The sequence below is a fragment of the Mixophyes fleayi genome, chromosome 8, assembly GCF_038048845.1.
Source record: "Mixophyes fleayi isolate aMixFle1 chromosome 8, aMixFle1.hap1, whole genome shotgun sequence".
Classification (NCBI taxonomy): Eukaryota; Metazoa; Chordata; class Amphibia; order Anura; family Limnodynastidae; genus Mixophyes; species Mixophyes fleayi.
The window spans coordinates 72755479-72783070 of NC_134409.1; the positions used below are offsets into that span (position 1 = coordinate 72755479).

At 39.9% G+C, this 27592-nt stretch overlaps 1 protein-coding gene across 1 annotated transcript in view; it reads left to right on the forward strand.

Annotated features, from left to right (window-relative positions):
* The window catches only part of RGS21 (regulator of G protein signaling 21), a 124564-nt gene that overhangs the window by 80527 nt on the left and 16445 nt on the right, over window positions 1-27592 (forward strand). The window contains exon 3 of the mRNA XM_075182725.1: window positions 12759-12925. Within this exon, the coding sequence (XP_075038826.1) occupies window positions 12759-12925 (167 nt within the window). The remainder of the gene's footprint in view (window positions 1-12758; window positions 12926-27592) is intronic.

Sequence of the window (27592 nt, forward strand, 5' to 3'; positions counted from 1 at the left end):
CAGCCAATCAAAAGGCTCATTTATGATTGACAGGTCTAATAGCCTATCATTAAGCTCATACATTGTTTCCAGACTCTCTAGGGAAGGTTGTTCACCAAATATGTATATAAGAAAAGCGATATTTCTAAATTACATTATCACCCTCATTTAGATCTCTTGATTGTTATGATTATTTAGATGAATGTATTACTATACAATTACATCCAATTCTAATTGTTACAAGGTAAGTATATATTCCATTTCTTAACTAATTTAAATAATATAATTTAAATATATAAAAGACATCCAGCATATCTGTCACTCACCGGACTGTGAGTGCTTCTTCCCGTATATTTAGGAACCGTGGCCGTCCTCCATCCTGAGGGTCTGCGCATGCGCAGCCCTTTCAAACCCTTCAGTACCTGTTCCTTTAACTTAATTGGCAGATCAGGCAACACTCCCTATATTAAGCACCTGTGGTCAATACCACGTTGCCTGATCTTGGAGTCTCATTCCCCATGAGCCTCTGAAGGTGTTCCTGTGTTTCCTCGTGTATTCAGCGCTGCTGATTCCTGTGGTTTCCAGACCACTTCTACTCCTGTGGTTTCCAGACCACTTCAACCCTCCTGTGTTTCACCGTGATTGTTAGCTGATTCCTATCCGCTGCCTCCGTGCACTACAGTCTTCAAACCACTTCAACTCTGCTATGTATCATCGTGACTGTTAGCTGATTCCTATCCGCTGCCTCCGTGCACTACAGTCTTCAATCTACTTCAACTCACCTGTGTGCCATCATGACTGTTAGCCGATTCCTATCCGCTGCCTCCGTGCACTACAGTCTTCAATCTACTTCAACTCGCCTGTGTTTCATCGTGACTGTTTGGCTGATTCCTATCCGCTGCCTCCGTGCGCTTCAGTCTTCAGCTCATCTCATCTCTCCCGTGTTTCCTCGAGACTGCTATAACTGATTCCTATCCGCTACTCTCCGTGCTCAACAGTTCCAGCTCAGCTCTGCTCTCCCGTGTTTCATCGTTGCTGCACCTGCTGGTTGCTATCCGCTACCTCCGTGTATCTGCAGAGTCCTGCTGCTGCTACTTCTCAGTTCTACTCGTCCTACAACAGCTGACCCGCTCTCCGTGCTTCTCCGTGTTCCCGCTGGTCTCTACTCGCCAGTCTGCATCGGATCTGCGCCTCACTGTTTTCATCTCATCTAGATCATCGCTACTCTTCAGGGTCCTCCAGGAGTCCAGTCCTACATACTACTGCTTCCTGAGTATTTGTTCCCCTGCTGGTCTACCTACCTGTGCGCTGCACCTACTTGATTACCGCTTCACCCCTCCAGGGACTTCGCATCCTGCCGGCCTCCAGCCGTTCAGGTATCTCTGCACTCCTGTCTGACAGCCTGCTTCTGAACCACGGTATGCATACTTCTCATTGACTGTGCTGGTGTATTGCATATCTTGCTGGACTGAGTTTGTTCTCCTCTGGAGTTTACTATCCGCTGAGACTATTGCCATCATTGACTGTGTTATCTTGTGCCGGATTACCTCAAGTGACTTTCTATTATTGCAGTGCTGTTTAGTCATTAATATATTGTGCATGTTATTGTGGATCAAGTTTAAGGTGCCCGTGTATCCCCTGTATTGCAGTCTCTCCCCGTGCTCCTCCTCACATATATATTCAGTGGTACAACTTGCTAGAGGCAGACCACTGATCCCTGTTTCCTGTGTCACCTGTTCCAGTATCCTCTCACATAGCAGTGGTACAACTTGCTAACGCAGACCACTGACTCCCCGGATACCTCCACGTGTATTCCATTCCTTCACTCAGACAGCGGTACAACTTGCTATCCGCAGACCGCTGACTCTCATCACCTCCTCGTTTCTGTTGGACATTCCTCCTCACTATAGCAGTGGTACAACTTGCTACCGCAGACCACTGACTACCTTCACGTGTCCTTTGTCCATACAGTTCCTCGTGTATTTCTACATCCATATTACCAGTGCTGCTAGTCATAAACTTTCCTGAGCATCTCCATCATCTGCTATTTCCTGTTCCGTGATCACCCTGCTACCAGAGTACCATATTACCATCTATACTGCTCTGGTAAGCCTATCACCTGGTGATCCCTGGGTAAAGACTCCTAGTGCCCGTGACAATATCATTTAAAATAAAGTGCATATATATCAAAATATCATAGGTTGCATGTTATATTATAAAAAGTGTTACGTGCAAAAATATATACAATGTTAAAATGAATACAGTGCCCCATTTAAAAGTTAAGTGTAAAAATTCTAACAATAAATAATCCATAATTATATAAAAGAAAATCATATTCAAATAATATAACTCTATTTATTATATGGCTATATAAAGTACATGAGTGGGTGAATAATATTAAATATGAGAAAACCATATACATCATATGGCTACATAAAGTACATACGTGGATACTATTAAATAATAAGACAACCATATGCTCATATGATTGTGTAAAGTGAAAAAGTGATTTGATAAATAGTCCATTGATGCCATATTATAAAAAAATATTCAATAATAAATCCCATACTTATCTAACTGTGATCGTATAAGGATATATGACAAAAGAATAAAAAATGAATAAAAAAAAAAAATATATATATATATATATATATATATATATATATATATATATATATAAAATATATACATATGCTATTATGGAAAAGAATTCCCATATATATCCATGTTACTATAAAATTAGATATAATAGCTGCCACAGATGTCCATAATATACCCCCATTTTGCAATATTTGTCTTGAAGTTAGTGCATTCACAATGTTCTAATATAAGTCTATAAACATGTAAATAATATTATTTCACATTCAATCCCCAATTTTCAAACTTTCCCTTAACAAAGGCAATACAGAATATATCAATTACACTATCCTTAATATGTCACATCATAACACCAAGGAGATGGCTCATCCAAATTACATGATCCTTCATATGTCATACCGTAACAAAGTGGAATGACTACTCCCTGTATATATCTATACAGAGGGCAGTTTGAAGAACTCAAGATCAAACTTATTTAGACCCTTGATAATGTCTCAACCTAAAAAACTTGCATGCATAAATAAAAAATCCCAGTGCACAGCAATCCTGACTCTACAAAAATATATAATAAGTACAAATAATTATTTATTAAAATCAATAAAAATCCTCCACTGTAAGATATATAATATAGACTTTGACATCCAGCAATCCATGGGGAAATGAAAATCTGCATTAATTTGTTGAAGCACACTTTGGAGTGTGTAAACTTTTTTTGCTGAACATATTTGAGTCATTATCACTATTTAGGTATTTATTGCCATAATAGCCTCAAATGAAGCTGCTATTACACTATTCCACATCAATATAGAACTATGATATAATGTGTATATTTGATACACCATGAGATCTGGTAAGTATAGAAGGTGTTAACTGACATGGGTGGAGACAAATAGAGGCGGTTCACCATATAAAAAGGACCAGTATTTAAAACACCACATATCCTTGAGAAAGTCCTTCCTATAAGACGAAACGCGTTGGTGGGGCTACCCAGATATTAATGGATTGCACAGTTTTGATTTAGCTTTCACGCTGTGGCCACAGCGATTAGGATTCTATCTGCCATGCCACATGACGAGTGGTGCGGTTATGTGACTAAGAAGGCGGTCGCATGAACTTTTACACAGTTTCTTTGTAACACCTACGGAAGAGAGACAGGATTAGTGCACAGCAGTGGGAATGTTACTTGAAATCACCATAGATATACCAAGTACTTTCTACTTTTACCCTTGGAGACTTATATTCAATTTACCGCATTAGCGTTCTGTGCAGCTGCCTTGGTAAACATAAGCACGGAAGAAAGGGGGGGCGCTCATCATGCGATTCAGCTGATTGGGTTAGTACATGCTATTGAAACACAATTATACCGATTAGTGCATTTGCAGTTCTATTACATCCATTCTGTGTTTGCCTGCTTTTATTATAGAGACATATATTATATGTATCATCGTCCACCCCATTAGAGTGGGAAGGTTACAGCATTTATCAACTGTTTAGGTCAGTACATTATAATGCATTTAGCATTTTATTAATAAGCATAGTTGTAGTTTGTAATACATATCTATATACTCATTTTACTTCATTTTAGATCACCACAGATGCCAATAAGCTGCTGGTCCATCATCTACACTGATATATCGTGAGGATAATAACATAACCATCAACCCTGATCTATCTTACAGTGGAAGGATTTTTATTGATTTTAATAAATAATTATTTGTACTTATTATATATTTCAGGATTGCTGTGCACTGGATTTTTTATTTATGCATGGTATTAAGTAGAGAGGGGAGGTCGCTCTACACCCAAGTAGCACATATAGAATAGGTGGAGAGTGCGTTCGCATTGTATAATATAAAAAACTTGCATAACTAATATTTTCATTAAGACCACCTGTGATCAAGGAAGTTAATAAAAATATCCACCTGCCTTCTCTATGGAGAAGCTGTTTGTTAATGTCCCCCACCTCTTATTCTTAATTTAACTTTTTCTATAGCAAATGCTTACAATCAACGAGGGATTTCCCATGTCTCATCAGAAAATGTCTCACTCCTGAAGTCAATTGTTTAAATTTTTCTTTATCAGACTTTGCATTCCGTATTGCACCTACATGCTCAGGAATTCTTTGTTTCAGAGCGCTGCTCGTCATGCCCACATAGATTTTTTTCACATGGGCATCTGAGAGCATATATTACTCCTTTTGAATTACAATTGAGGAATTGATTGATCATATGACTATCACCATATCTATCCTGGAATTCCAAGGTCATTGTCATATATTCACAGTCCTTGCAATTCCCACATTTATATGAACCTTTTGTTTGAATTGAGGTCTCTCCTTTTGATACATAATGGCTCTTAACCAACCTATCTTTCAAATTCTTAGCACGTTGCCAAGCCAAATTTACATCATCATCCAAGACTGTTCTCAAGCCACTATCATTTAATAGGACATTCCAATGTTTCTGCAAAATTTGATGGATTTCTCTCCACTAGCAACAAGAGTCTCCTATGAATCGAATTTTATTGGATTCAGCTTTCTTTATTGATGGTTAAAGAAGACTATTGCGGTATCTTGTTTTAACCTGATTAAACGCTTTTCAGACCATGTGTTTACTATATCCTCTTGCCAAGAGTCTAACCTTCAATTCCTCATATTTTTTCAGGAAATCTTGTGAATCTGAACAATTGTGTCTAATTCTTAGGAATTCCCCTTTGGGGATATTATTGACTACAGCAGGGAAATGAAAGCTTTCTTTATGTAACACACTATTAGTTGCTGTTCATTTCAGAAAGAGATCCGTTTGGACCTTACCTCCTTCCGCTTTCCTATTGGTGATATCCAGCAAGTCTAATTTCTCCAGACTCATATCATAAGTAAGTTGCAAATTATTCTTATTAGTATTCAAGACATCAATGAATTTCTTAAACATTTCTTCGATTCCATTGCAGAGGATCAAAATATTATCGATATAATGGGGCCAAGTTATTATATGGTCCGTATATCTAATCATATTTTCAAAGAAAACAACTTCTAACTCCCATTGGCCAAGATATAAATTCCTGAACGTTGGCGCACATGTCGAACCCATTGCTGTCCCACATGCTTGTAGGTAGAATTTATTGTCGAACACAAAGAAATTCCTTGTCAAAATGAATTTTAATAATTCTAAAAGAAAGTTTCTAAAGACAATATACTTATTCGTCTGAAGAAAATATTTTGTGAGCTCAATTCCTACTGTATGGTCAATACTAGTATAAAGTGCTTCCACGTAGCACGTAATTAACCATACATATGGATCTAATACCACATCATCTAGCAATTTCAGAATATCCATTGTGTCTTTAATATAAGATGACAGTGAGCTGACATATTTCCTAAGGTGTGCATCAAGGAAAATACTTGCATGCTTAGTCAAACTTCCTATTCCCGACACACTGGGTCTACGAGGTGGCACCTTCTTGTTCTTGTGGATCTTAAGTAAAAGGTAAATAATTGTAATTTTAGGATTAGCCACTCGCAAAAATTCATGTTCAGTGTTCATTAATAATTTGTGTATTGAAGGCTCTCTTTATAATACCATCATAAATTGATCTGAAGTCTTCCAAAGGATTCCAGAACAATGAACGATAACATTTCGTATCTCTTCATTGTCGACACATTTCCTGCTTGTACAAATTGATGGACCAGATAACAACATTCCCCCCCTTTATCTGTGAGTTTAATGACCACATCATTCCATTCTTCTATCTCTCTCAAAGACTTTCTTTCTTCTCTAGTCAAATTATAATTCCTCTTTCTGAATCTGCAAGTTTTCAATTTATCGAAGTCTTTACATACTAGATCCTCAAAAACTTTTATTTCAGGGCAATTAACATCATTAGGAAAAAAGGAAGATTTCCTCTTGCAAATATATCTCTTTTCGTGTATTTGATTATCATCTGAAACCATCTGTTCTTCATAAAGTTGTTACAAAATATCAAGAGCTTCCATTTCTTCCCTACTTTCAAATGGAAATAATGATCACCTCAAAATAGTATTTTCTGATATTGAATCTATCTGTTCATTTCGCTCAAAGAATGTGGATAATCTCAATTTTCTCGTGAAGAGATGCTAGTTCCTTTCCCACTTAAAACAATCAAAATTACTAACACTAGAAAAGGATAAGCCACGGCTTAGTAATCTTACATGTGCATCAGTCAGAGATCTATTTGAGAGGTTAATGATCTGTAACGATCTATCTACCTATCTATCCTACCTCGGGCCCCCTTGTCCGCTGGACAAGGGGGCCCAGCTATAAGTATTCCTGGTGTTCAATTTGGACATAATGAAGACCTCATTACATACTACAAGTGTTTAGTGCAAAATATATCAATGTAAACACGATTCCATTGTTTAAAACAATGGAACAAGTGTGACTGACTATTTACAATAAAGAGGAATAAGTGTAAATATTTCATCCTAATACTCAAGAGTCCAATGGTGCTTGAAATGGATATGAAGTGTCATTTATTGAGAAGTTTTTGATTACAAAAATACATCTGTTCAACACATTATGTAAATATGCCTCTCCGTTGATAGTGACTGTACTTACAATTCTCTTTCCATCCCCATGGGCTTCGATCTCTGAGGTTTGCTACACCCTTTCCTGATATGTTTATACCTGTTCCTCCTTCTTCCCCTGATCTCTGGGAATTCCCTAATAAATTCCCATTCCGAGACTTAATTCCTCCTTAATTAATGGACCTGCTAGCATCACCTTCACTATCTGAAAAATCCATCTCAGATGATTCATAACTAGTAGATAAATCTTTATTGGTCTTCTTATATGTTCTTTTACTCCATTTGAAAATATTACCCTCCAAATAATCTCTCCGACCACAAGTGAATTTATTTTTCTTCTTCTACATTATTACTTTTTCAAACTGTTCCAAATCCTTTTTATATTTAGTAAAGGTTTTTTGAAATGATTCATTGGTTTCAAATTCCTTAAGTTTATAACTTAATTGTTCAATTTCTTTTGAATGTGTATCGGACATTAGTGTCATGTTTAAGAATGACCTGCATTAGTTCCCGAGAACACTTTAATAAAATATTCTCCCACTCCACTTTTAATTCAGCAGTTGCCAATTGATATGCAGGATAAAGTTTAGGTCTTAGACAATGTGGAGTTAATGAGTGCTTCAAATAATTTTGTGTGGTGGTCATATTCCGCCACACCTTACTTTTTTTTTTCAAATCCCCCTTAACTTACCTTACAATCGCTTTGTTCTTCGAGTCGAATCCTCTTCTGTTCTTCGTCGCTGTTCTGCGATCCTCCGTGCTGTGCTCGCAGTGAATGTTGGGCATGTTGACGTCATCACGCCCGACATTCACTGCGAGCGCATCACGGAAGAGGGCACCAGGGATTGAGACGGATTTTATAGGAGTCCTACCTCGGGCCCCCTTGTCCGCTGGACAAGGGGGCCCAGCTATAAGTATTTCTGGTGTTCAATTTGGACATAATGAAGACCTCATTACATACTACAAGTGTTTAGTGCAAAATATATCATTGTAAACACGATTCCATTGTTTAAAACAATGGAACAAGTGTGACTGACTATTTACAATAAAGAGAAATAAGTGTGAATATTTCATCCTAATACTCAACAGTCCAATGGTGCTTGAAATGGATATGAAGTGTCATTTATTGAGAAGTTTTTGATTACAAAAATACATCTGTTCAACACATTATGTAAATAATATATCCCTCCTCATTATTATTATTAATTTTTATTTATAAGGCGCCACAAGGTGTCCGTAGCGCCGTACAGGGACAAACGAATTACAATACAAGGTGAGACAGCACAGTACAGTAAACAATAAGCACAGTAACTCAATAAGCTCAATGCACAGCTAGAGAGGGCGGAGGAAGGGGGAGGGAGGATCTGCAAACGACGGGGCCCAAGAAGGAGGGCACAGAAGACAGGGAGACCCCCCAGAGGGGGGAGGAGTGAGCGAGAGGGGACGGGGGGTGGGGGGCCCTCGAGGAGGAGGGCTAAGTAGCTGGAGAGCAGAGTTAGAAGTGGTGGAAACAGGAGGAGAGATGGCCCTGCTCAGAGGAGCGTACAATCTAAGGGGAGGGGTGGACAGACAGAGAAACACAGGGGAGAGAGGGAGAGTAGGGGGGTGGAGGCAGGGAAGGGGAAAGAAGGGGGAGAGGCAGAACATAAGGCAGGAAGTTAAGTGGGAGACTGGAAGGCTTAAAGTAAAAGGTGGGTTTTTAAAGCCCGTTTGAAACTGGACAGATTAGGGGAAGTTCTGATGGAGGGAGGGAGCTTGTTCCAGTGGAGGGGGCAGCGCGGGCGAAGTCTTGGATACGTGCGTGGGAGGAGGTGATCAGGGGGGAAGAGAGGCGACGGTCGTTGGCAGATCGAAGAGGGCAGGATGGAGCATGAATAGATAGGAGTGCGGAGATGTAGGGTGCAGTGGCGTTGGCGAGGGCCTTGTATGTAAGAGTGAGGAGCTTGAACAGAATTCTGTAGGGGAAGGGGAGCCAGTGAAGGGATTGGTAGAGGGGGGAGACAGAAGAGGAGCGGCGAGAGAGGAAGATAAGCCTAGTGGCTGCATTAAGTACTGTTAAAAGGGGAGCGAGATGAGAGAGAGGGAGGCCAGTGAGGAGGAGGTTGCAGTAGTCCAAGCGGGAGATGATCAGAGAGTGAATAAGACATTTGGTGGCATCTTGGGAGAGGAAGGGCCGGATGCGAGCGATGTTACGCAGCTGGAAGCGGCAGGATTTAGCAAGAGAGAGGATGTGGGGGCCAAAGTAGAGAGAGGAGTCGAGGATGACATCAAGGCAGCGAAGTTGGGGGACAGGGGAGATAGAGGAGTTGTCGACAGTGAAGGAGAGGTCAGAAGGGGATGAGGTATGAGGGGGGGAAACTATGAGCTCAGTTTTGGCGAGGTTAAGTTTGAGGAATTGAGAGGACATCCAGGAGGAGATGGCAGAGAGGCAGGCGGACACCCTAGAGAGGAGGGAGGGAGAGAGATCAGGAGAGGAGAGGTATAGTTGAGTGTCGTCAGCGTAAAGGTGGTAGTTGAAGCCGAAGGAGCTGATGAGTTCACTCAGGGAGGAGGTGTATAGAGAGAAGAGTAAGGGTCCCAGAACAGAGCCCTGAGGGACCCCGACTGGAAGGGTGGACGGGGGGGAGAGAGACCCAGTGGTGGTGACAGAGAAGGATCGGTCAGCAAGGTAAGAGGTGAACCAGGACAGGACTGAGCCGGAGAGGCCGAAAGACTGGAGGGTGTGGAGGAGGAGGGGGTGGTCAACGGTGTCGAAGGCTGCAGAGAGGTCAAGGAGGATGAGAAGGGAGAAGTGCTCCTGACTTTAGCATAGAGGAGGTCATTGGTGACTTTAGCTAGGGCAGTTTCAGTGGAGTGAAGCGGGTGGAAACCAGACTGGAGAGGATCAAGGAGGGAATGTTCAGAAAGGTAGGAGGTGAGACGGCTGCATACGAGCCTCTCGAGAATTTTGGAGGCAAAGGGGAGAAGAGATATGGGGCGATAGTTCAAGAGAGAAGTGGGGTCGAGATTAGGTTTCTTAAGAATGGGGGATACGAGAGCATGTTTGAAGGAGGAGGGGAAGATGCCAGTGGAGAGGGAGAGATTAAAGAGGTGAGCGAGGTGGGAGCAGGTGGTGGGGGAAAGGGAGCGAAGAAGGTGGGAGGGGATGGGATCCAGGGGACAGGTAGTGGGGGGGGGGAGGATGAAATGAGAGTGGACTTTCTCGCCCGTGGTGGGGCAGAAGGAGTTGAGGGGAAGGTGGTTGGGGGGAGGACAGAAGGGTGGGGGGGGGGGTAGAAGAGAGAGTGGAGGAGGAGATTTCAAGTCGGATGGCCTCGATTTTAGAGGAGAAGAAGGAGGCAAAGTCAGAGTCAGTCAGAGAGGGGGGGGAGGGAAGGGGGCCAGGAGAGTGCTGAAGGTGGCGAAGATGTGGCGGGGGTTAGAGGACTGGGCAGACATGAGGGTTTTAAAGAAAGATTGTTTAGCGAGAGAGAGGGCAGAGCTGTAGGATGACAAGATGAGTTTAAAGTGGAGAAAGTCAGCTTGGGAGCGGGATTTTCTCCAGTGACGTTCGGCGGTACGGGAGCATTTTTGGAGGAAGCGGGTAAATTTGGAGTGCCAGGGTTGGGGTTTGGTGCAGCGGGGGTGGACGGAGTGGGCAGGGGCGACCGCATCTAGAGATTGTAGAGGGAGACCGCCTGGTTGGGGCATGCCTGGGAGGAAAGGGGAGGAAGGAGGGTATCGAGAGAGGAGGACAGAGAGGCGTCGAGGTTGCATATGGACAGAGTAGGTTTGGGCAGGGGGAGGGGAGCAGGAGAAGAGGAGAGAGAGAAGGAGAGGAGATGGTGGTCGGATAGAGGAAAGGGAGAGATGGAGAAGTCAGAGAGACTACATAGATAGGAGAAGATAAGATCAAGGGAGTGACCAAAGCAGTGGGTAGAGGAGGAGGTCCATTGGGTGAGACCAAGGGAGGAGGAAAGGGTGAGCAGTTTGCTGGGTTGTCGATGGGGAAGTTAAAGTCACCGAGAATGATCGAGGGGAGGTCGGAGGAGAGGTGGTGAGGAAGCCAGGCAGCAAAGTTGTCAAGGAAGAGGGAGGTGGGGCTAGGGGGGCGGTAGATGATAGTGACGCGGAGGTGGATGGGGTAGAAGAGGCGGATGGAGTGGGCTTCAAAGGAGGAGAAGGAGAGGGAGGGTTCGGGGGGAATGACACGAAAAGTACAGGTGGAGGAAAGGAGGAGGACCACTCCAAATATAACAAACAAAGAAAAGATTCACAAAGACACATGTGAATCTAAAATTGTACCCATTAGTGGTCATGACTCCCTCTACTCTGAACACTATTCTAGAAAATATGACAGATGTAACAGGCACTAATTAGGGACATATGTATGGCCAGTAAGAACCTAGCATGATATAGAATTCAATAAGTGATTTGAGAACCTAATTAGGCTAAAATTATCCTGGTAATCCACAGATAGTCTCTTCCTATTTATACTCTCACTAATGGGTACAATTTTAGATTCCCATGTGTCTTTGTGAATCTTTACTTTGTTTGTTATATGTGTGGTTTTTTTTATATATATTTCACCACCTTTTTGCCTGTAGAGTCAATATTGAAAATAATTGACAAACTCATGCGTGGAACTGTGATCCCCATTCCCAAATAATAAAAAGATGTCTAAGTAATGGCCATAGAGAATTAGGTTCACCCAATAGGGACTATCCCATATATAGTTCTGTTCGAACTTATCCATGTAGAGACTTACAATTTTTTTTAACAGTGCTTTCAATTTAATCTCTTTAACAGGAACAATGCCAATATTGATAATGTTGAAATATTGTAATTATTAGTTAATTAAAAATGATTTTATCTGCTTTGTGAATAGCAAAATATTTTGCCTATGCTGCTAACTGATCAACTAAACCCCAGTAATACCCCTACAATTCTGCAAAATTGCAAATTAATTGTTGATGCTTAGAAAAATAACAGTTAGTGTGAGTAAATCATCTATTTGTTCTTAACATATGTAGTCTAAAGCAGAGAAGAGAAAGGTGGGTGGGACATGATAAAAGAGTTTCAAATATATCAAGAGTTTTAACAAGGTGCAGGAGTAATTATTCTTCAAAGGAAAAGAATTGTTAGAACACGAGGACATGCACTGAAACTGGAAGGAAATAGGTTCAGAATTTTTTTTAGGAAAAATTACTTCACAGAAGGATAGTTGATAGGTGGAATAGCCTCCCATCAGAGGTGGTAGAGGCCAACACAGTAGAGCAATTTAAACATGTTTGGGATAGACATAAGTATATCCTTAAAAAAAAAAAAGGATTAAATAGGGTTGGAGGTTTACCATAAGTTAAAAAATAAGCAGAATAGATGGATCAAGTGGCTCTTGTCTGCCAACAAATTCTATGTTTCTATGTTGTTGTTTACTTGTACTAAGATCTGCAATCTGCTGGCACAAATATTACAGGTTGTTTTTTGTTTTGTTTTTAAAAACCATACACAATGAAGATTCCACCAACAACACTAAGATTTTTCTTTTATATTTAAAATAATAACATTAAGCCAAATGAATTATAAAGAACCACTCACTAATAAATGTTTCAATATGCATATATTTCTGTATTATTCTTAGATGGTCTGGCTGCATTTAGAGATTTCTTGAAGTCAGAATTTAGTGATGAAAACATTGAGTTCTGGTTGGCCTGTGAAGACTTCAAAAAAACTAAAATTTCCAGCCAACTTGCCTTCAAAGCCAACAAAATATATTGTGAATACATCAAGGCTGAAGCTCCAAGAGAGGTATGTTACAAATTTATACCTAATGTATTAGTTTATCTGAGAAATCTAAACTAAGTTATGGGTGGCACTATAAAACATTAACTGAAATGTTAAAAGGATGAAGCTTCCTAATGGCTGACAATACTCTAATGCAGGGTTGTCCTGCACGCCTGTAAATGTGGCCCAGAAGGAGTTTTGGTTGTGGCAAGGGGGCAGCACTGTTAATGGAAAAAAAAATCCTGCAAAAAAAAGAAAAGAAAATACTTACCTTGCGGTCACGTCAGCTGGTACTCCGGCTCCCTCCCTTGTCTCCTCCTCCGTGCGGTGCTCGCAGTGAATGTCGGGCGTGATGTCATCACGCCCAACATCCATTGCGGAGCGCAGCACAGAGGAGTCACCCGCGCGAGAAGAACAATCAGCAGCACAGAATTGGAGAAAAGAAGAGAAGAGGACAGGAGAACAAGCCGATTAAAAGGTAAGTTAAGGGGAATTTTTTTTTATTATTTCAAGGGACGCTGACCAGTGAATAAAAGTCACCTGGTCCTGGAGCATCATGGACCTTATCTCCCTGCTACATACTTCTACTTGTAATACTAATGGGGCATTATATATTATTCTCTTTGGCCCATTATAAGTTGTTATCCCTTAACTAACATAGTGGTGTAATTAGCAAAACAGGTCTTAATTAGGGGTCACAGTGATGTATATGTCAGGTACCGCAGGCCTGGTCAGGGCACCCTGATATACAATGCCTGGCTTAAATGCACTTTATTGATATTGCATTGAAACAATACAAAAAGTGATTATAGTATAATAGCTAGAGAGGATTTTTTGAACAGGGTGATTGAAAGATAAGTATAGGGGGATTTGAAAAAAAAGTGAGATATATATATATATATATATATATATATATCACTTTTTTTCTCATATATATATGTTAACTATGTTTTCTATGGTTTTTTGGATGATCAGCTATCGTTATTGTTAGTGTATCTTATGTGCGGCCCAAACCAACTCGTCGTCTTCCAATGTGGCCAAGGGAAGCTAAAAGGTTGGACACCCCTGCTCTAATGCTTTCTGTGTTTGAAACAGTTTTTATCCCTTTACATACTTGTTCCTCTGGCCACCACACATATTACACATATGTGTGGGGGCCCTCTATACATTGTAACATTTACCAATCTGTTGTAAAAAGCAGCTTTGATGAAATCCAAATCCATCAGTTACCAAGATATAGTTTACAACTTAACCTGTTCATGAAAGCTAATTGGATTAGTTTGTTGTGGCTATACATTTGAATCACCATGCTAATAATTTATTTCCAATACCATTATGGGTGCTATTGATAAATATATTGCCAGATACTTAACTCACATCTAATGTCATTCTCACAGGTCTATGAAAAACTGGCTGCTATTGTGTTCCCTTTCTACATATTGGTACCATGTCCACTTTAGGCCAGTTTTGTGGTTTTGACTGTTAAAATTATGAAACATTGTGGTCCATTATTTCATTATTATTTTGATGGCGCGAAGATCATAACATCCCATACATAAAGATCTAAGCAGTAACCAGCCGGACAAGTGTGTAAGTAGGTAAATACTTCTCTCGGTTCCAAAACTAGCTGCTTCACATGATGGAATAAATGTCTTTGTGTAAGGCCTCACCATAGACTAAACGATGGAGATCCACTTAGTAGGCTCTCACTTGAATGAGCACACTGCTGCTAGGTTGAATACAACAAGGAACCATGCAAAAGTGTTTAAGGTTCTTTCTTGATTAGGACAAGGAAACTTCTTTTCCACAAAAGGAAAACCAAGGGTTTACTGCAATGGTAGGACTCCACAATACGGAATAAAATCAAATGTTAGTTAGAGCAAAATACTGCGACACGTTTCATTACGCTATCAGTAACGTTTTCGAAGGGTTACATTGTGAGACTGTCTCAAGAAAAATGACAATTTTTAAAGGGCATGTCCAATTTATTTAAAAACATTCATCTGGATTTCAACAAGCCGAAATTATCACAGACATATTATGTCTCACACCATAATCATCATCATCATCATTTATTTATATAGCGCCAACATATTCCGTAGCGCTTTACAATTGGGGACAAACATAATAAACTAATAAATAAACTGGGTAAAAGAGGCAATGAGGTGAGAAGGCCCTGCTCACAAGCTTACAATCTATGAGACAATGGGAGATTGACACATGAGGTTAAGTCTACATTTTGCAATTTGGCCCAGCCAGACTGCAAAGGTAAAAGTGACTCATAAGCTAAATGAACCCGTCACACAACAATGTTGGTCAGGGGGCAGCCGTCCCGCGTGAAACTGTGTAACAGGCTAAAGGTAGCGAGGTTAAGAGGGTGGCCGAGGAATATTATAAGCTTGTCTGAAGAGGTAGGTTTTCAGAGAACACTTGAAAGTTTGTAGACCAGAGGAGAGTCTTACTGTGCGAGGGAGAGAATTCCATAGAGTGGGTGCAGCCCGAAAAAAGTCCTGTAACCGGGAATGGGAGGATGTAATGAGGGTGGATGAGAGACGCAGATCTTGTGCAGAACGGAGTTGCCGAGTTGGGAGATATTTTGAGACAAGAGAGGAGATGTATGTTGGTGCAGCTTTGTTGATGGCCTTGTAGGTTAGTACATAATATACTATAATTCTGGTTAACACTACACATTAGAAATCTAAACAAAATATTTATAAAATAAAAGATTCAATTCCAATAACAAAGGGCTTGGGAAATTATATTGTCTAATGGACAAATGTAGCAAGCATTAACAAAACACATGAAGCATCATGTCGCCATTATTGTAACACGCTTTCACCTTTTGTTGAAGCACATTGCATCACATTTCTGAGAATTCAATTCATAATTAATTAGTTTAGCTTAGTGCTTCATTGATATGCTATATAGCTAACATCATGAAAGTCATTAAGTCTTAGAAGCTAGTTCTTTATGGAAAATAATAACATTGATATAGTGCTTAAGCCCCCCTCCCAAATGAATAACTACCACTAGTGGTTATAGCCTGGTTTGGATATCGTTAATGTGGTGGGGGACTGTTAATGGGAACAAAAAGCATGCAATCTCCTACAAAATTGTTGTCCAGCATCAGGCTATGCCAGGTTGGGCTGGTCAACTTTACCTTGTCAGAGCACATATACTGTAGCCACTTTGTGTAATTAACCAATACTCTGGGTGCAGCGTATCTATTCACACAACCACTTATACACAGTATGCACTCATGAGAATGGCAGCTTTAATAAACACAGCACCCAATTAGTTTAATAAATGATAGCAGAGCAGGCACATGCACACCTAAGAGGCTGAACAGGTAGGATTAAATAGTAATAGGAGCGCTGGTATGTCAGACAATTTTAATAACTAATATAATGATTACACATGACATGTATAAATAAAATAACACCAATAGAATAAAATATACATACAATAATTGCATTAATATAAAATCACAATAGTGCACTACCGGAGTATGGCTACCTGTTATTATTAGTATTCAAATGTAAGGCTTGTTAGTCAGATATCAATTATTTCAAGAGGAGGGTAGAATCCTCCCTAGGAGGGATATATATGGAAAAATTCCAATTTACCCAATAATGATATAAAAATCCTGGGTGGACTATGTAGATAGGGAAGAATGTCTGTTTTAATTATCCTAAAAATAGAATGAAGTCCACTTTCAATGATAGTTCTAATTTTACTATAATCAGTGGACATTGGAAAAAAAAAGACTAGTATCAGTCCCATTGAATCCTGATGTCATGTCCATCATTAAATATCCATCTTAATACTTTATCAGTCGGGTATAAATGTTGAATATTACTGCTAGTGTGCGCACATACAGATTGCGTTTTCACTTATCTTGAGCTGTAGAGGCAAATACAGCATATGCAATCTTCGTCCAACTTCTCCACATGAATAATAATCTGTAAGAAGGTAGCACTATTTCCAGATAGGTGACATCACTAACGCGTTTCTTCGCCCCTAGGTGGTGGTTTCATCTGAGGTAGTTTAGCGCATATAGACAGGATGTCTTAAATAGCTGATGATAAATTTCACATTCACTAGTCTCTGCCAATCATCTACTACTAGAGAGGAAGTCTTCCAATAATCATTTTATGTGTATCGTATGTATCACAAAAGGACAGCCAATTCAAATGTATATAGGTTGCATAGCAATATCTTTGACTTGTCATGGCCAATCAAATAATGATCTTTAATAATAAGCCCTGTTCTCCAATCCCAACTGACGATGAGTTCAGTTGCTAGGTAGAAAGACGAAATAGGCAGCTGGTGTTGTTAGGAGCCGCAGTGGTCACGGGCACCGCCGCGGCTCGGCTATTACCCCGCTGGCCATCTCCTTAGTGATCGGGACGTCACTTCCGCCAGCTGGTCCGACCGTTGCCAAGACTACAGTTGGACGCAGATTCCCTGCACAGCGCACCCCGGCAAACAGGACAGTCGGGCGCAGGCGCTGAAATCTCCCCAGCCTGTGGGCTGATTAATGTGGCTTTGTTTAATTAGTCCAGGCATGTGTATTGTTACAGGACTTAGCCCTGATTGGTTGTTCTATGTATTTAAGGCAGTGAGTGCTTAGCCTCCCTGCCAGTTATAATGTTTCTAACCCAGTCTTGCTGACTTGCTCCTGTTTGCTGTACCCTGTCCTGTGGATACTTTGTTGGATTTTCTGTGTATGACCCCTGCCTGGATTTTGGACTCTGCCTGTTTGCTCGTGACCCTGACCCTTTTGGCCTGTACCTTGGACTCTGCTACTTTGCCTGTGACCCCGACCTTTGGCGTGTTTATTGATTACCCTGCTTGCCTGTGACCCTTGACCTCAGCTTCCGTTTGACTATCCGCTGCTTTCTACCCTGTCTCCTGGCCTGCTGCTTTGGTTCTGAATTACCACCCACACTACACCGTGAGCTAAGTCCTGGGGACATCTGAGTACCGGTGAGCACATCAAGCTCTAATGGAAAAGCGGCTGCTATAGGTGAACACCTCCGACATCTAGTTTTGTGGGTTGGAGATCAGACCAGCAGCCTAACAGGTGTATATTCATTGTTATTCAATAACAATTATTCACAGCTATTAGTTTTCATATGGTCGGCCATTATGGACTCATAAATAATCTGGATTTTAATAATATATAGAGACAGTCCTCAATCATCGTTAAAAGCACCATAAAATTCAATAGAAAAAAATTAAAACATTTCCTGCTAATTATATGAGCAGCAATCATTACATAGAGTGGACTCTGGATCCTGTATAAATAATATTAGAATGTATAGCTAGACATTATTAATACATTCCGATATAATGAATAACAAGGTTTTTTTAAGATTTTTTAAGGATCTTCCACGTCTATTTGTCTCTCACTATGAGAGATCTTTTTACATGCCTCATAGAAAGAACAACCACATCTAGGGGTAAATGTATCAAGCTGAGTGTTTTCTGGCGGGTTTGAAAAACCAATCAGATTCTAGCTATCATTTATTTAGCGGATTCTACAAAATGACAGCTAGAATCTGATTGGTTGCTATAGGCAACATCTCCACTTTTCAAACCCACCGGAAAACTCTCAGCTTGATACATTTACTCCCTAATGTTTAAACATACCATAGAAACCCATGGGACTTGTTGTAACCAATCAAACAATTGTTTCTAAAAATATATTCCTCCAATCTAGGATGAGCATTTGACTTAGTTGCTAGATAAAAAAAGAGGACATCTGACTATTACAAGGAATGTAGCACTTAGGTAGCAGCTGGCATTAGGCTTTTGCTATCTCATTGATAACATTTTAAAGACTCATAAGCACATGTTAAAACTAGACATAAGAACTTAATCTTATAATAATGGATATACCTAGCAAGCATTACAATACTCTGGAGCATACCAAAATAGAGCTCTGCGATTTGATTATGTTTTGCATTTCAGCGAATTGTGAACACACAATCCATCATATACATTAGAAATGCTATCCAATATAATCTATAAGGCAACTCAATTAAATAGGTCTAGTTTAGTACAGTATATAATTCTTATCTTACATATAATTAAGTGTCACAAACACGCTCCCAGCTGCCGTGACTTTTGGGTGTTCGCTGTATGAGGTCACACACGATTTCAGCCTGCAGTTTCTCTCTATCTATTACACAGGTTATAGACCTACGGAATCGCCCCCAAACACAGCGCTCTCACACCACCGGACACTTCAGGTTTGCCACCACCTATTGAAAACAGGCAATAGGACCCCAATATACTGACATGCAGGCTTCTAGCTATTTACAGACTAGCAAGACCCACACCAGCACACAAAGGGTTACCGCTTCACACCTCCAGACTGTTACACAAATGTACATGCAAGCACACACAGCTTGTTAATCAAATGTATCAACAAATCACACACTGGCATTCCAAGGGTTAACTTGGTCGAGCTCTCTTCTAATAGGCTAATGGATTTGTTAGAGTATCAAGGACACATCTTATTAAATGATAGATTTAATATATAGAAAAATACAGGGCATACAGATAAAAAAATAATGAATAACAATTAACAGATTGACATAACTAGCAGAACCGTTTAAAATAAAAAGGGGTTACCTGTGGGTAATTCTTCACAGATATATCCCAGATAAATAACTCCCCCTTCAATAATCCGGTCATAATCTCCCGCACATTTAAATACCAAACATGATGGAATTATGACAATGTGACATACCTTTTCCAAAGATATGGGATTTTAGCTGTTCATGGATACCACCCATACCTGTCATTCACAACCCTGGGGTGGTTTCTGCTCCTCAGTATGGAGTGACAACCAGATTTCCCAAAATATGAACTATAACAACATATTTCTATATACCTGTATAGGCTTTCACATGCTGCCTACAAGGCTCTCCAGCTGTCATCCACACAGTCTATTCAAGTGTTCAAAACTATGCTATATGTCACCCCGGGAGCTCTTTGAAGCTGCCCTCAGGTGACACTTCTATCTTCTAACTCTGGGATGTACAAAGCCATCAAACACATTTACATCAGACTCTCTGGGCCTGATTCATTAAGGATCTTAACTTAAGAAACTTCTTATTTAAGTCTCCTGGACAAAACCATGTTACAATGCAAGGGGTGCAAATTAGTATTCTGTTTTGCACATAAATTAATACTGACTGTTTTTTCATGTATCACACAAATACTTGATAGCTTATTTGTACACTGAAATTTAAAGTTGATATTTGTGTGCTACATGAAAAAACAGTCAGTATTTAACTTATGTGCAAAACAGAATACTAATTTGCACCCCTTGCATTGTAACATGGTTTTGTCCAGGAGACTGATATAAGAAGTTTCTCAAGTTAAGATCCTTAATGAATCAGGCCCTCTGTCTTTAAATTTTACACTTTAAACTTATCAATGGATTAATTTGATATAACCTATTTACACTGCAGTTGTGAATTATCCCTTATAAATAACTGCAAGCTCTCTATGTTCACGACATTAAGCATAATAAAACTTTAAATATAAATAATCTTATCTTTATGTAAGTATTTCATATATAAATATTTTCTATAATCTTATATTTTCTTGTATTGTACATTTCATTATGAAGGTTTTTATTAGATATTATTCAGCTCCAGTGTGTCGTTTAACCCATGGGGGGAAAGTGTTCTTAATGTAAAATTCCAATATGCCTCTCGTTTACACAAAGGTGTGAATCTATCGCCCCCTCTATGTGTACTCTCAATCTGTGCAATTGCCTTAACTTTCACGTTTGTTAGATCACCATTTTGACAAATGCTTATATGTTGTGAAAGTGTATACGTTTTGACTCGTTTCACTATATTCCGTCTGTGTTCAGAGAAACGTACATGTAATGCTCTAATTGTGCGACAAACGTATTGTATGCCACATCCACATTGTATTAAATACACCACATAACTAGATCTACAGTCTAGGCATTTCTTAATTTTAAAGTTTTCTTTTGACACATAAGACTTGAATGCACGGATTCCATAATCTGCAGATTTGCATGTCATACACCTCACTCTCCCACATCTGTAGAAGCCATGTGGTCTTGTGGACAACCAACTGTTAGGATTTATATAAGGAAATATTTGTTTCTCCTGTGGCGATTGTGAGTTCATAGTTTGAACTTTTGTTTCTTTCTTTATATGGGAATGGCTCGGAGCTAGTTTTTCTTTCAGATTTCTTGCCTTCTTAAAAATGACGTTTCTTCTTTCGGTCTTGATTTGGGAACCTATCAGATCATCCATTTGTAGGATGGATGAATTTTTTTCTATAATATTTCTTATGTTCCCAGCATAGTTATTATACTGGGTAACAAAGACCAGTGATTTAGCATCTGTGTCAAATATGGTTTTAATTTTGTCTGTATACGTCAAAAGAGATTCACGGTTTGTAGATTCCACCTGTGGTAAAGCGTTATCTAATAAGGACTTGGGATAGCCAGCGTCAGACAAGGAGAATCAGAACCAAAGAGATCAAGATCAGAGTCAAAATCAGCAAGTGGAAGAATGTTTGAGAGCAGTCAATGGTTGTTCACAAGATCAAGTCAACAAGATATTAGGAATACAGAAATTCTGGAGTAAGGGGATCCCTGGTAAAAACTGTGAGTCTGTTAGACTCTGCACCACCGTACTTGCCAGCCTAATTCTCTGGAATCATAGTATGCTCAGAGTCTACTTTAAATAGACCATGGAATTTGAATTGTGGGGCCAAGAAGTATCAACGGTCACAAGACTGAACTTACAAAATGGGCTGTGGTTCTGCTCGCCCAGAACAAACTGAGGAGGAAGCTGCTGATGGAAGACTATGCCACAATCCTTAAGTGAGTCCCAGGATCCAGGGCTGGCATATGCCTTTGACTGGCACTCAAAACCTCTGCTCAGGACCATACATTCTCCAATGACTATTATGTGACTATCTACGAATCTATCATTTTAGCAATTTAATATTTAGATTAATCTTTGATTATAATTGAGGGAAGACACAAAAGAGAAGCTGACAGGGTATAGACAGACATTTGCTTTAGGGGGCATAATCACAGGAAATGAATAATCACACAACTAAAAATGTATTTGCAGATTTCTTGGTTTAAGCATTACAAAAATCCTACAAATGTACTGTAAACCTTCCAAGGAAGTAATTTGTGCAGAATTTGTAATGCAATTTTTCTGACAAACAGACCCCCACTTAATCATATCCTCTATACTCCAATAATAGTTCAATCTGTGAGGTATGAAAACAAAAGCTAAGGATAACCAACATGAAACAGTGGTCAGTTGTTTTTTTCCACATGAAATCCACCAACAATAGCTGTGGGTTCTAAAAGAGAGTATCCCTCTAAATAGAGACCTACTACTAAAAGTATATAACCAGACTGTCTAAAGGAACAAATGGTATATCCAAACTCTCAGCAAAAGAATCAAGAAAATTATTCGCAAAACTACAAACCAGAAAAGTAAAACAAGACTTCGGAAAATTAATTTGCACTTTCAAACAGAAGTAATACGCAATCAAGTTTCAGAGAAAATACCTATTAACCTTGACAAGCTCACTTTCAGCTAGATGCTGAAGTTCCTTGTGTCTGTGGGCAGTTCTTTTGTAAATAGTATGAAGAGCACTGGGGAGAACTTCCAATAGATGTAGCGGAAGCTGAACTTGAAACAATAGGATAAATAAAGGTATAAATTGCAGTTTTTAAGGTGATTTAAGGCATTAATTCACTATTGTACATGTGGAAAGATGTAGGTTCTGCTGGAAGCTGAAGAATTACTGGAATAAGGAGAGGCCTCCCAATAGATCAAATACAAGTCTGATTTTATTTGATAAAATTTGTATGAAATGTCCTTACAAAGCATTATTCATCATCAGACATAAGTCTATTTTTGTAGCGTATCTTGTGTGAAATAGCTCTGTACATGTGTCAAAATGGCACATACGCCAATGAACCCAAGTAACGGGACACGTCAGTGGGGAGAGAAAGGTGTCCGTCACTGTGAGTGCAGGGGACAGCAGGGCCACTGACTAACAGTATCTATCCGACCCATACCCTGCACCAACTGGTCGTTAAGGCAGGCCAATGCTGTACGCTCTGAGGACTGAGGTCTAAGGACTCCATGGGACCGCCACCTGTTCCCCTGGCATGACTGTGGTGGTGTTGCAGTTTATCTTTAAGCCTGCGTTTAAAGTCCTGCCAGCTGTGTGAATTGTCCAAAGTTAAGGATATTGCAATGTATACTGGCACAAGTTCAAAATACTGGTGCAGACATGCATATAGATATAAATGTAAATGTTTTGGTGCCTAAAGGTCACACAATAATTACAGACTGCTACACACCCAACTATTTTTTAAACATAAAACAGGTCACAATGTAATATTTAAGCAACGGTCAATTGTTCAAGTAAGGGCAGTCTGTAACATTATTAATGGACAAAATTAGCAGCCTACAGGGCTGCAAAGCTGCAGCTGCAGTGTAGGTATCCTGCAAAGAGTTGCTCCAACACCTTGCTACCAGTGGAGATGACATAGAGTATATATTTGTAGGAATATCTGCCCGCCAGGGTCATGAATGTTGGACAAGTCCTTGTCTAAAGGTATTTGGCATCGAGTGTACTGAATATTTTTGCATCAGACATGTCAGCAATGACCTGATCCACTTTCGTGTGTTTTGACCTGCAGCACTTTACATGATAGTTCCAGTTGCCACAAGTGTTGCACCACTTGTGGAAGGCTGGGCACCGTTGTCTGTCAGAGGGGTGATGGGTACTACTATTTAGACAAAGTGTGGCAAGGTGTGGCATATATTTCATGGCACACACTTCAGTGTCTCTCCTCAGCTCCCTTGCACTCCTCTTTGATTGTTCAATAGGCAGGTAAATATTAATGGCGGTCTGTAAGGTAAACCCCTTTTCTCTTAGAAGTTGCACGTGAAACTTATCCTTATGGATCCTGTACACTGTCCTGTGCCTTACGAGCTCATTTGCTATGGGACCAAATTCACATTTCTTGGACAATAACTTTTGGTTTTGGTTGTCCCCATCCACATATATACTAATGTCACTGACTTGTCAAAAGCTTCTACACTGGCCAGATTTAATAGTTAATTTAAGTTAAGACCTCATGGAGTGGAACAGAAAGACATTTACTATGCGAGATCTAACATGACATAATGAATAACAGGAAACAAGAACCTCACACACTCTTCTGTGTGATAAATGTCTCTTCCTCCTAGCCCCAGCAGCTTATACATTTACATTCTAAACAGTTGTTTAGCAGATCTAATATCATTTAAATTAAACTACAGGACACAGTGACTTCAACTGCCATTGTTGTTAACTGCCACTGACTTTAACTGCACTTTGCTGACTCTCCTGCTTAAAATCCAATTTATTTAACACAAATAATCAAAAAGTGGCCACCCAGGAGCTACTCACCCCTCTGCTGAGTTGGAGTGTCCAGCAACTAGAGCACAATTTGATCAAGTGCCAGACTTGGCTGATAGGCTACTCCTCTTGCTTTGCAGCTTGTAGAGACTATATTTGTACTACATAGCTGCTCAGACATTCAGTTGCATAGACTGCATGTGTGAATTCCAGTAAACACACAAATCTGTGAATTAGCAGCTCCACCATTTTGTGAGTGACAGCAATCAGACTCCATGGTAGTGTAGAAACTGCAGCTATACAGGGGATGTATTGGCATACCATGTCTATATTGCGAAGAGAACATGTACATTAGGGCTTCTGCCTTAATCCTCGTAATTTCATCGCTTTTTGGAGAGGAACAATTGGCAAGAGTAAAGATCTGAGCGACTTTGCCAAGGCCAAATTGTGATGGCTAGACAACTGGGTCAGAGCATCTCTGAAAAGGCCGGCCTTGTGGGGTGTTCCCGGTATGCAGTGGTTAGTATCTATAAAATGTGGTCTAAGGAAGGACAACTGGTGCACTGAAAACTGGATCATGGGCACCCAAGGCTCATTGATGCATGTGGGGAGAGAAGGCTAGCCCGTCTGGTCCAATCCCATAGAAGAGCTACAGTAGCACAAATTGCTGAAAAGGTTAATGCTGGCTATGATAGAAAAGTGTAAGAACACATGGAGCATCGCAGGTTGCTGCTATGGGGCTGCGTAGCCATGCAAAGGTAGGCATTCATGTGTATGTTACTTTGACAAGTACTGACTAACTAAACATTCATAGAGACCAAGTATACCCCTTCATGGCACGGTATTCCCCGATTGCAGTGGTCTCTTTCAGCAGGATAGTGCGCCCTCCCACACTGGAAAAAATGTTCAGGAATGGTTTGAGGAACATGACAAAGAGTTCAAGATGTTGACTTGGCCTCCAAATTTCCCAGATCTCAATTCAATCGCACCTTTGTGGGATATGCTAGAAAAAACAATTCCGAGCCATGGAGGACCCACATTGTGACTTACAGCACTTAAAGGATCTTCTGCTAACATCTTGGTGCCAGATACCACAGGACACCTTCAGAGGTCTTGTGAAGTCCATGCCTTGACTGGTCAGAGCTGTTTTTGCGACATGAGGGGGACCTACACAATATTAGGCAGGTGGTTTTAATATTGTGGAGGGTTGGTGTATTTAGATAAAACTGACCATATAAATACAATTGGACAGTCTCTAATTTCTATGTATACCTTTCTCTAAATATCAACCTTTATTAGAAACAGATTGCATAGAGGCAGGAGTTCACAATTACAGTGATATGGAGTTATTCCAGTCAGATGAACTAGTGATACCCCTTGTGCAAAAAACTGTAAGCAAAGTTCCAAGTCCAATCTAATACTGCTATAGCACAAATGTGCAAGGATCCTTAGCTATAATTGTCAGTAAATGTATGTCTGAGTTATCCAGAATACAGTCAAAAATTTTGCTACCAGGCAAAGTATTTCTTGGACAGTGTATGTGATTTTAATAAAGTGTATCCAACTTCCGACAATAAAAATGTATTAGAAAACGATCTGGTCACCTAACATGTCTCACCACATTGGGTTGGTTTATTCAAAGGTATGGATATCCCCCACATTTATATCCACTATTTAATTGGTTTGTTAGTTAAGTTTCTGTTGAGTCAATTCATCATTAGTTTTATATATTTTTATTATGTTAAATATAAATATCATTTAGTAAAACAACATTATCATAGATCATAAATTGGATAATCCATAATTTTAAGTATCAGAATTCTTATTTTATAATGTAGAGTTTTACTGCTGGGCTTTGATGCATGGGACTTGAGTCATTAAGGAGAGCAAAGCAAAAAAATGGAGTCCCTTTGTACCTTGGCAAAACCATGTTGCATTGGAGGGGAGGTAAATTTAAAATGTGGGGACAGATTTATAGTTGAGGTAGGGCATGTTCTAGATCAACTTTAAATTTCAGTGTAAAAATAATGCTATCAAGTATTTGTGTGCTGGATTAAAAAGCAACCAGTATTTTTCTGACATACAAAATAATAAACTAACTTACATCCCTTGCATTGTAACATGGTTTGTCCAGGATCAAATTTACTCCTTTTTTGCCCTGCTCTCCTTAATGACTTAGGCCCATGGTGTAATTATGTAATGCATTGTGTTACTGCTGGGATCTGAGATGCAGTATTAGATTAGCTGGACATCACTACAGCTGTTTATATTTTCACTGTTAGTTGTTAGTTGTAATTTGTGAGTGCCGATCTTCTCACAAAGAATGTTTGTATCACAACAGAAAAATTACATTTAGAATCCTCTTATTCTCATTATGATAGTCACAGGTTAGCACTCACAAAGTTTTAAGTATTTCTCAATCTCAACATTATTCTTCAAGGGTTAATACATTTTACATCTATTCTAACTAGAGATTAGTTTATTTTCCATATTTACATTTCCATTCTTCTCAATTGATTTTATTGCATTTTATTACTTTGTACAAGAGATGCTCGGGCTCGGTTTTCCGAAAACTGAGCCCACCCGAACATTGCAGATTCGAGTACCGAGCCGGCTCTGTACTTTCGTGCGCCCTCAGAACTGAAAACAAGGCAAAACGTCATTGTTGTGTTGTTGAATCTTGCGAGTTGTGGATTCTATAAGTACTGCCCTCCACGGAGATCCGGCACCATTTCACAAGCAAGCACAGAAGGGGTAGTAGTATTCTTGGCAGTCTCCGCTGCAGTTGGCCAGTGTCATAGCTAAAACAGAAAGAGGAGGATGGCAGTGTTCTTAACAGTCTCCAGTAGAGATGGGCAGGCTCGGTTCCCCGAGATCCGAATCCTACCGAATTTAGGGTATCGAAATCGAGGCAAAACGTCATTGTGACGTATTCGTTTTTCTGAGCTCGGATCTCGCGAGATTTGAAAAGCATAAATACCAGCCTCCACAGCAATCCATCGCCATTTGACAGAGGGAGAAAGCAGGGTTAGGTCACACTGGCTATATCAGCGCAGGGACAGTGATTGATTGTATTAAATACCATTCAAAGCTTAATACCAGTTGTTACAGCAGTAAGAGAAGAGAGGAGGGTTTTTGTTCAGTTTCTGGCACTCCAAGTGCTGTTGGGGTGTCCCCCATTCTTTTGCAGAAGTTTATCTGGCTGTGAAAAAAAGTACTATTTTGCAGCACTGTAAAAAAATATAT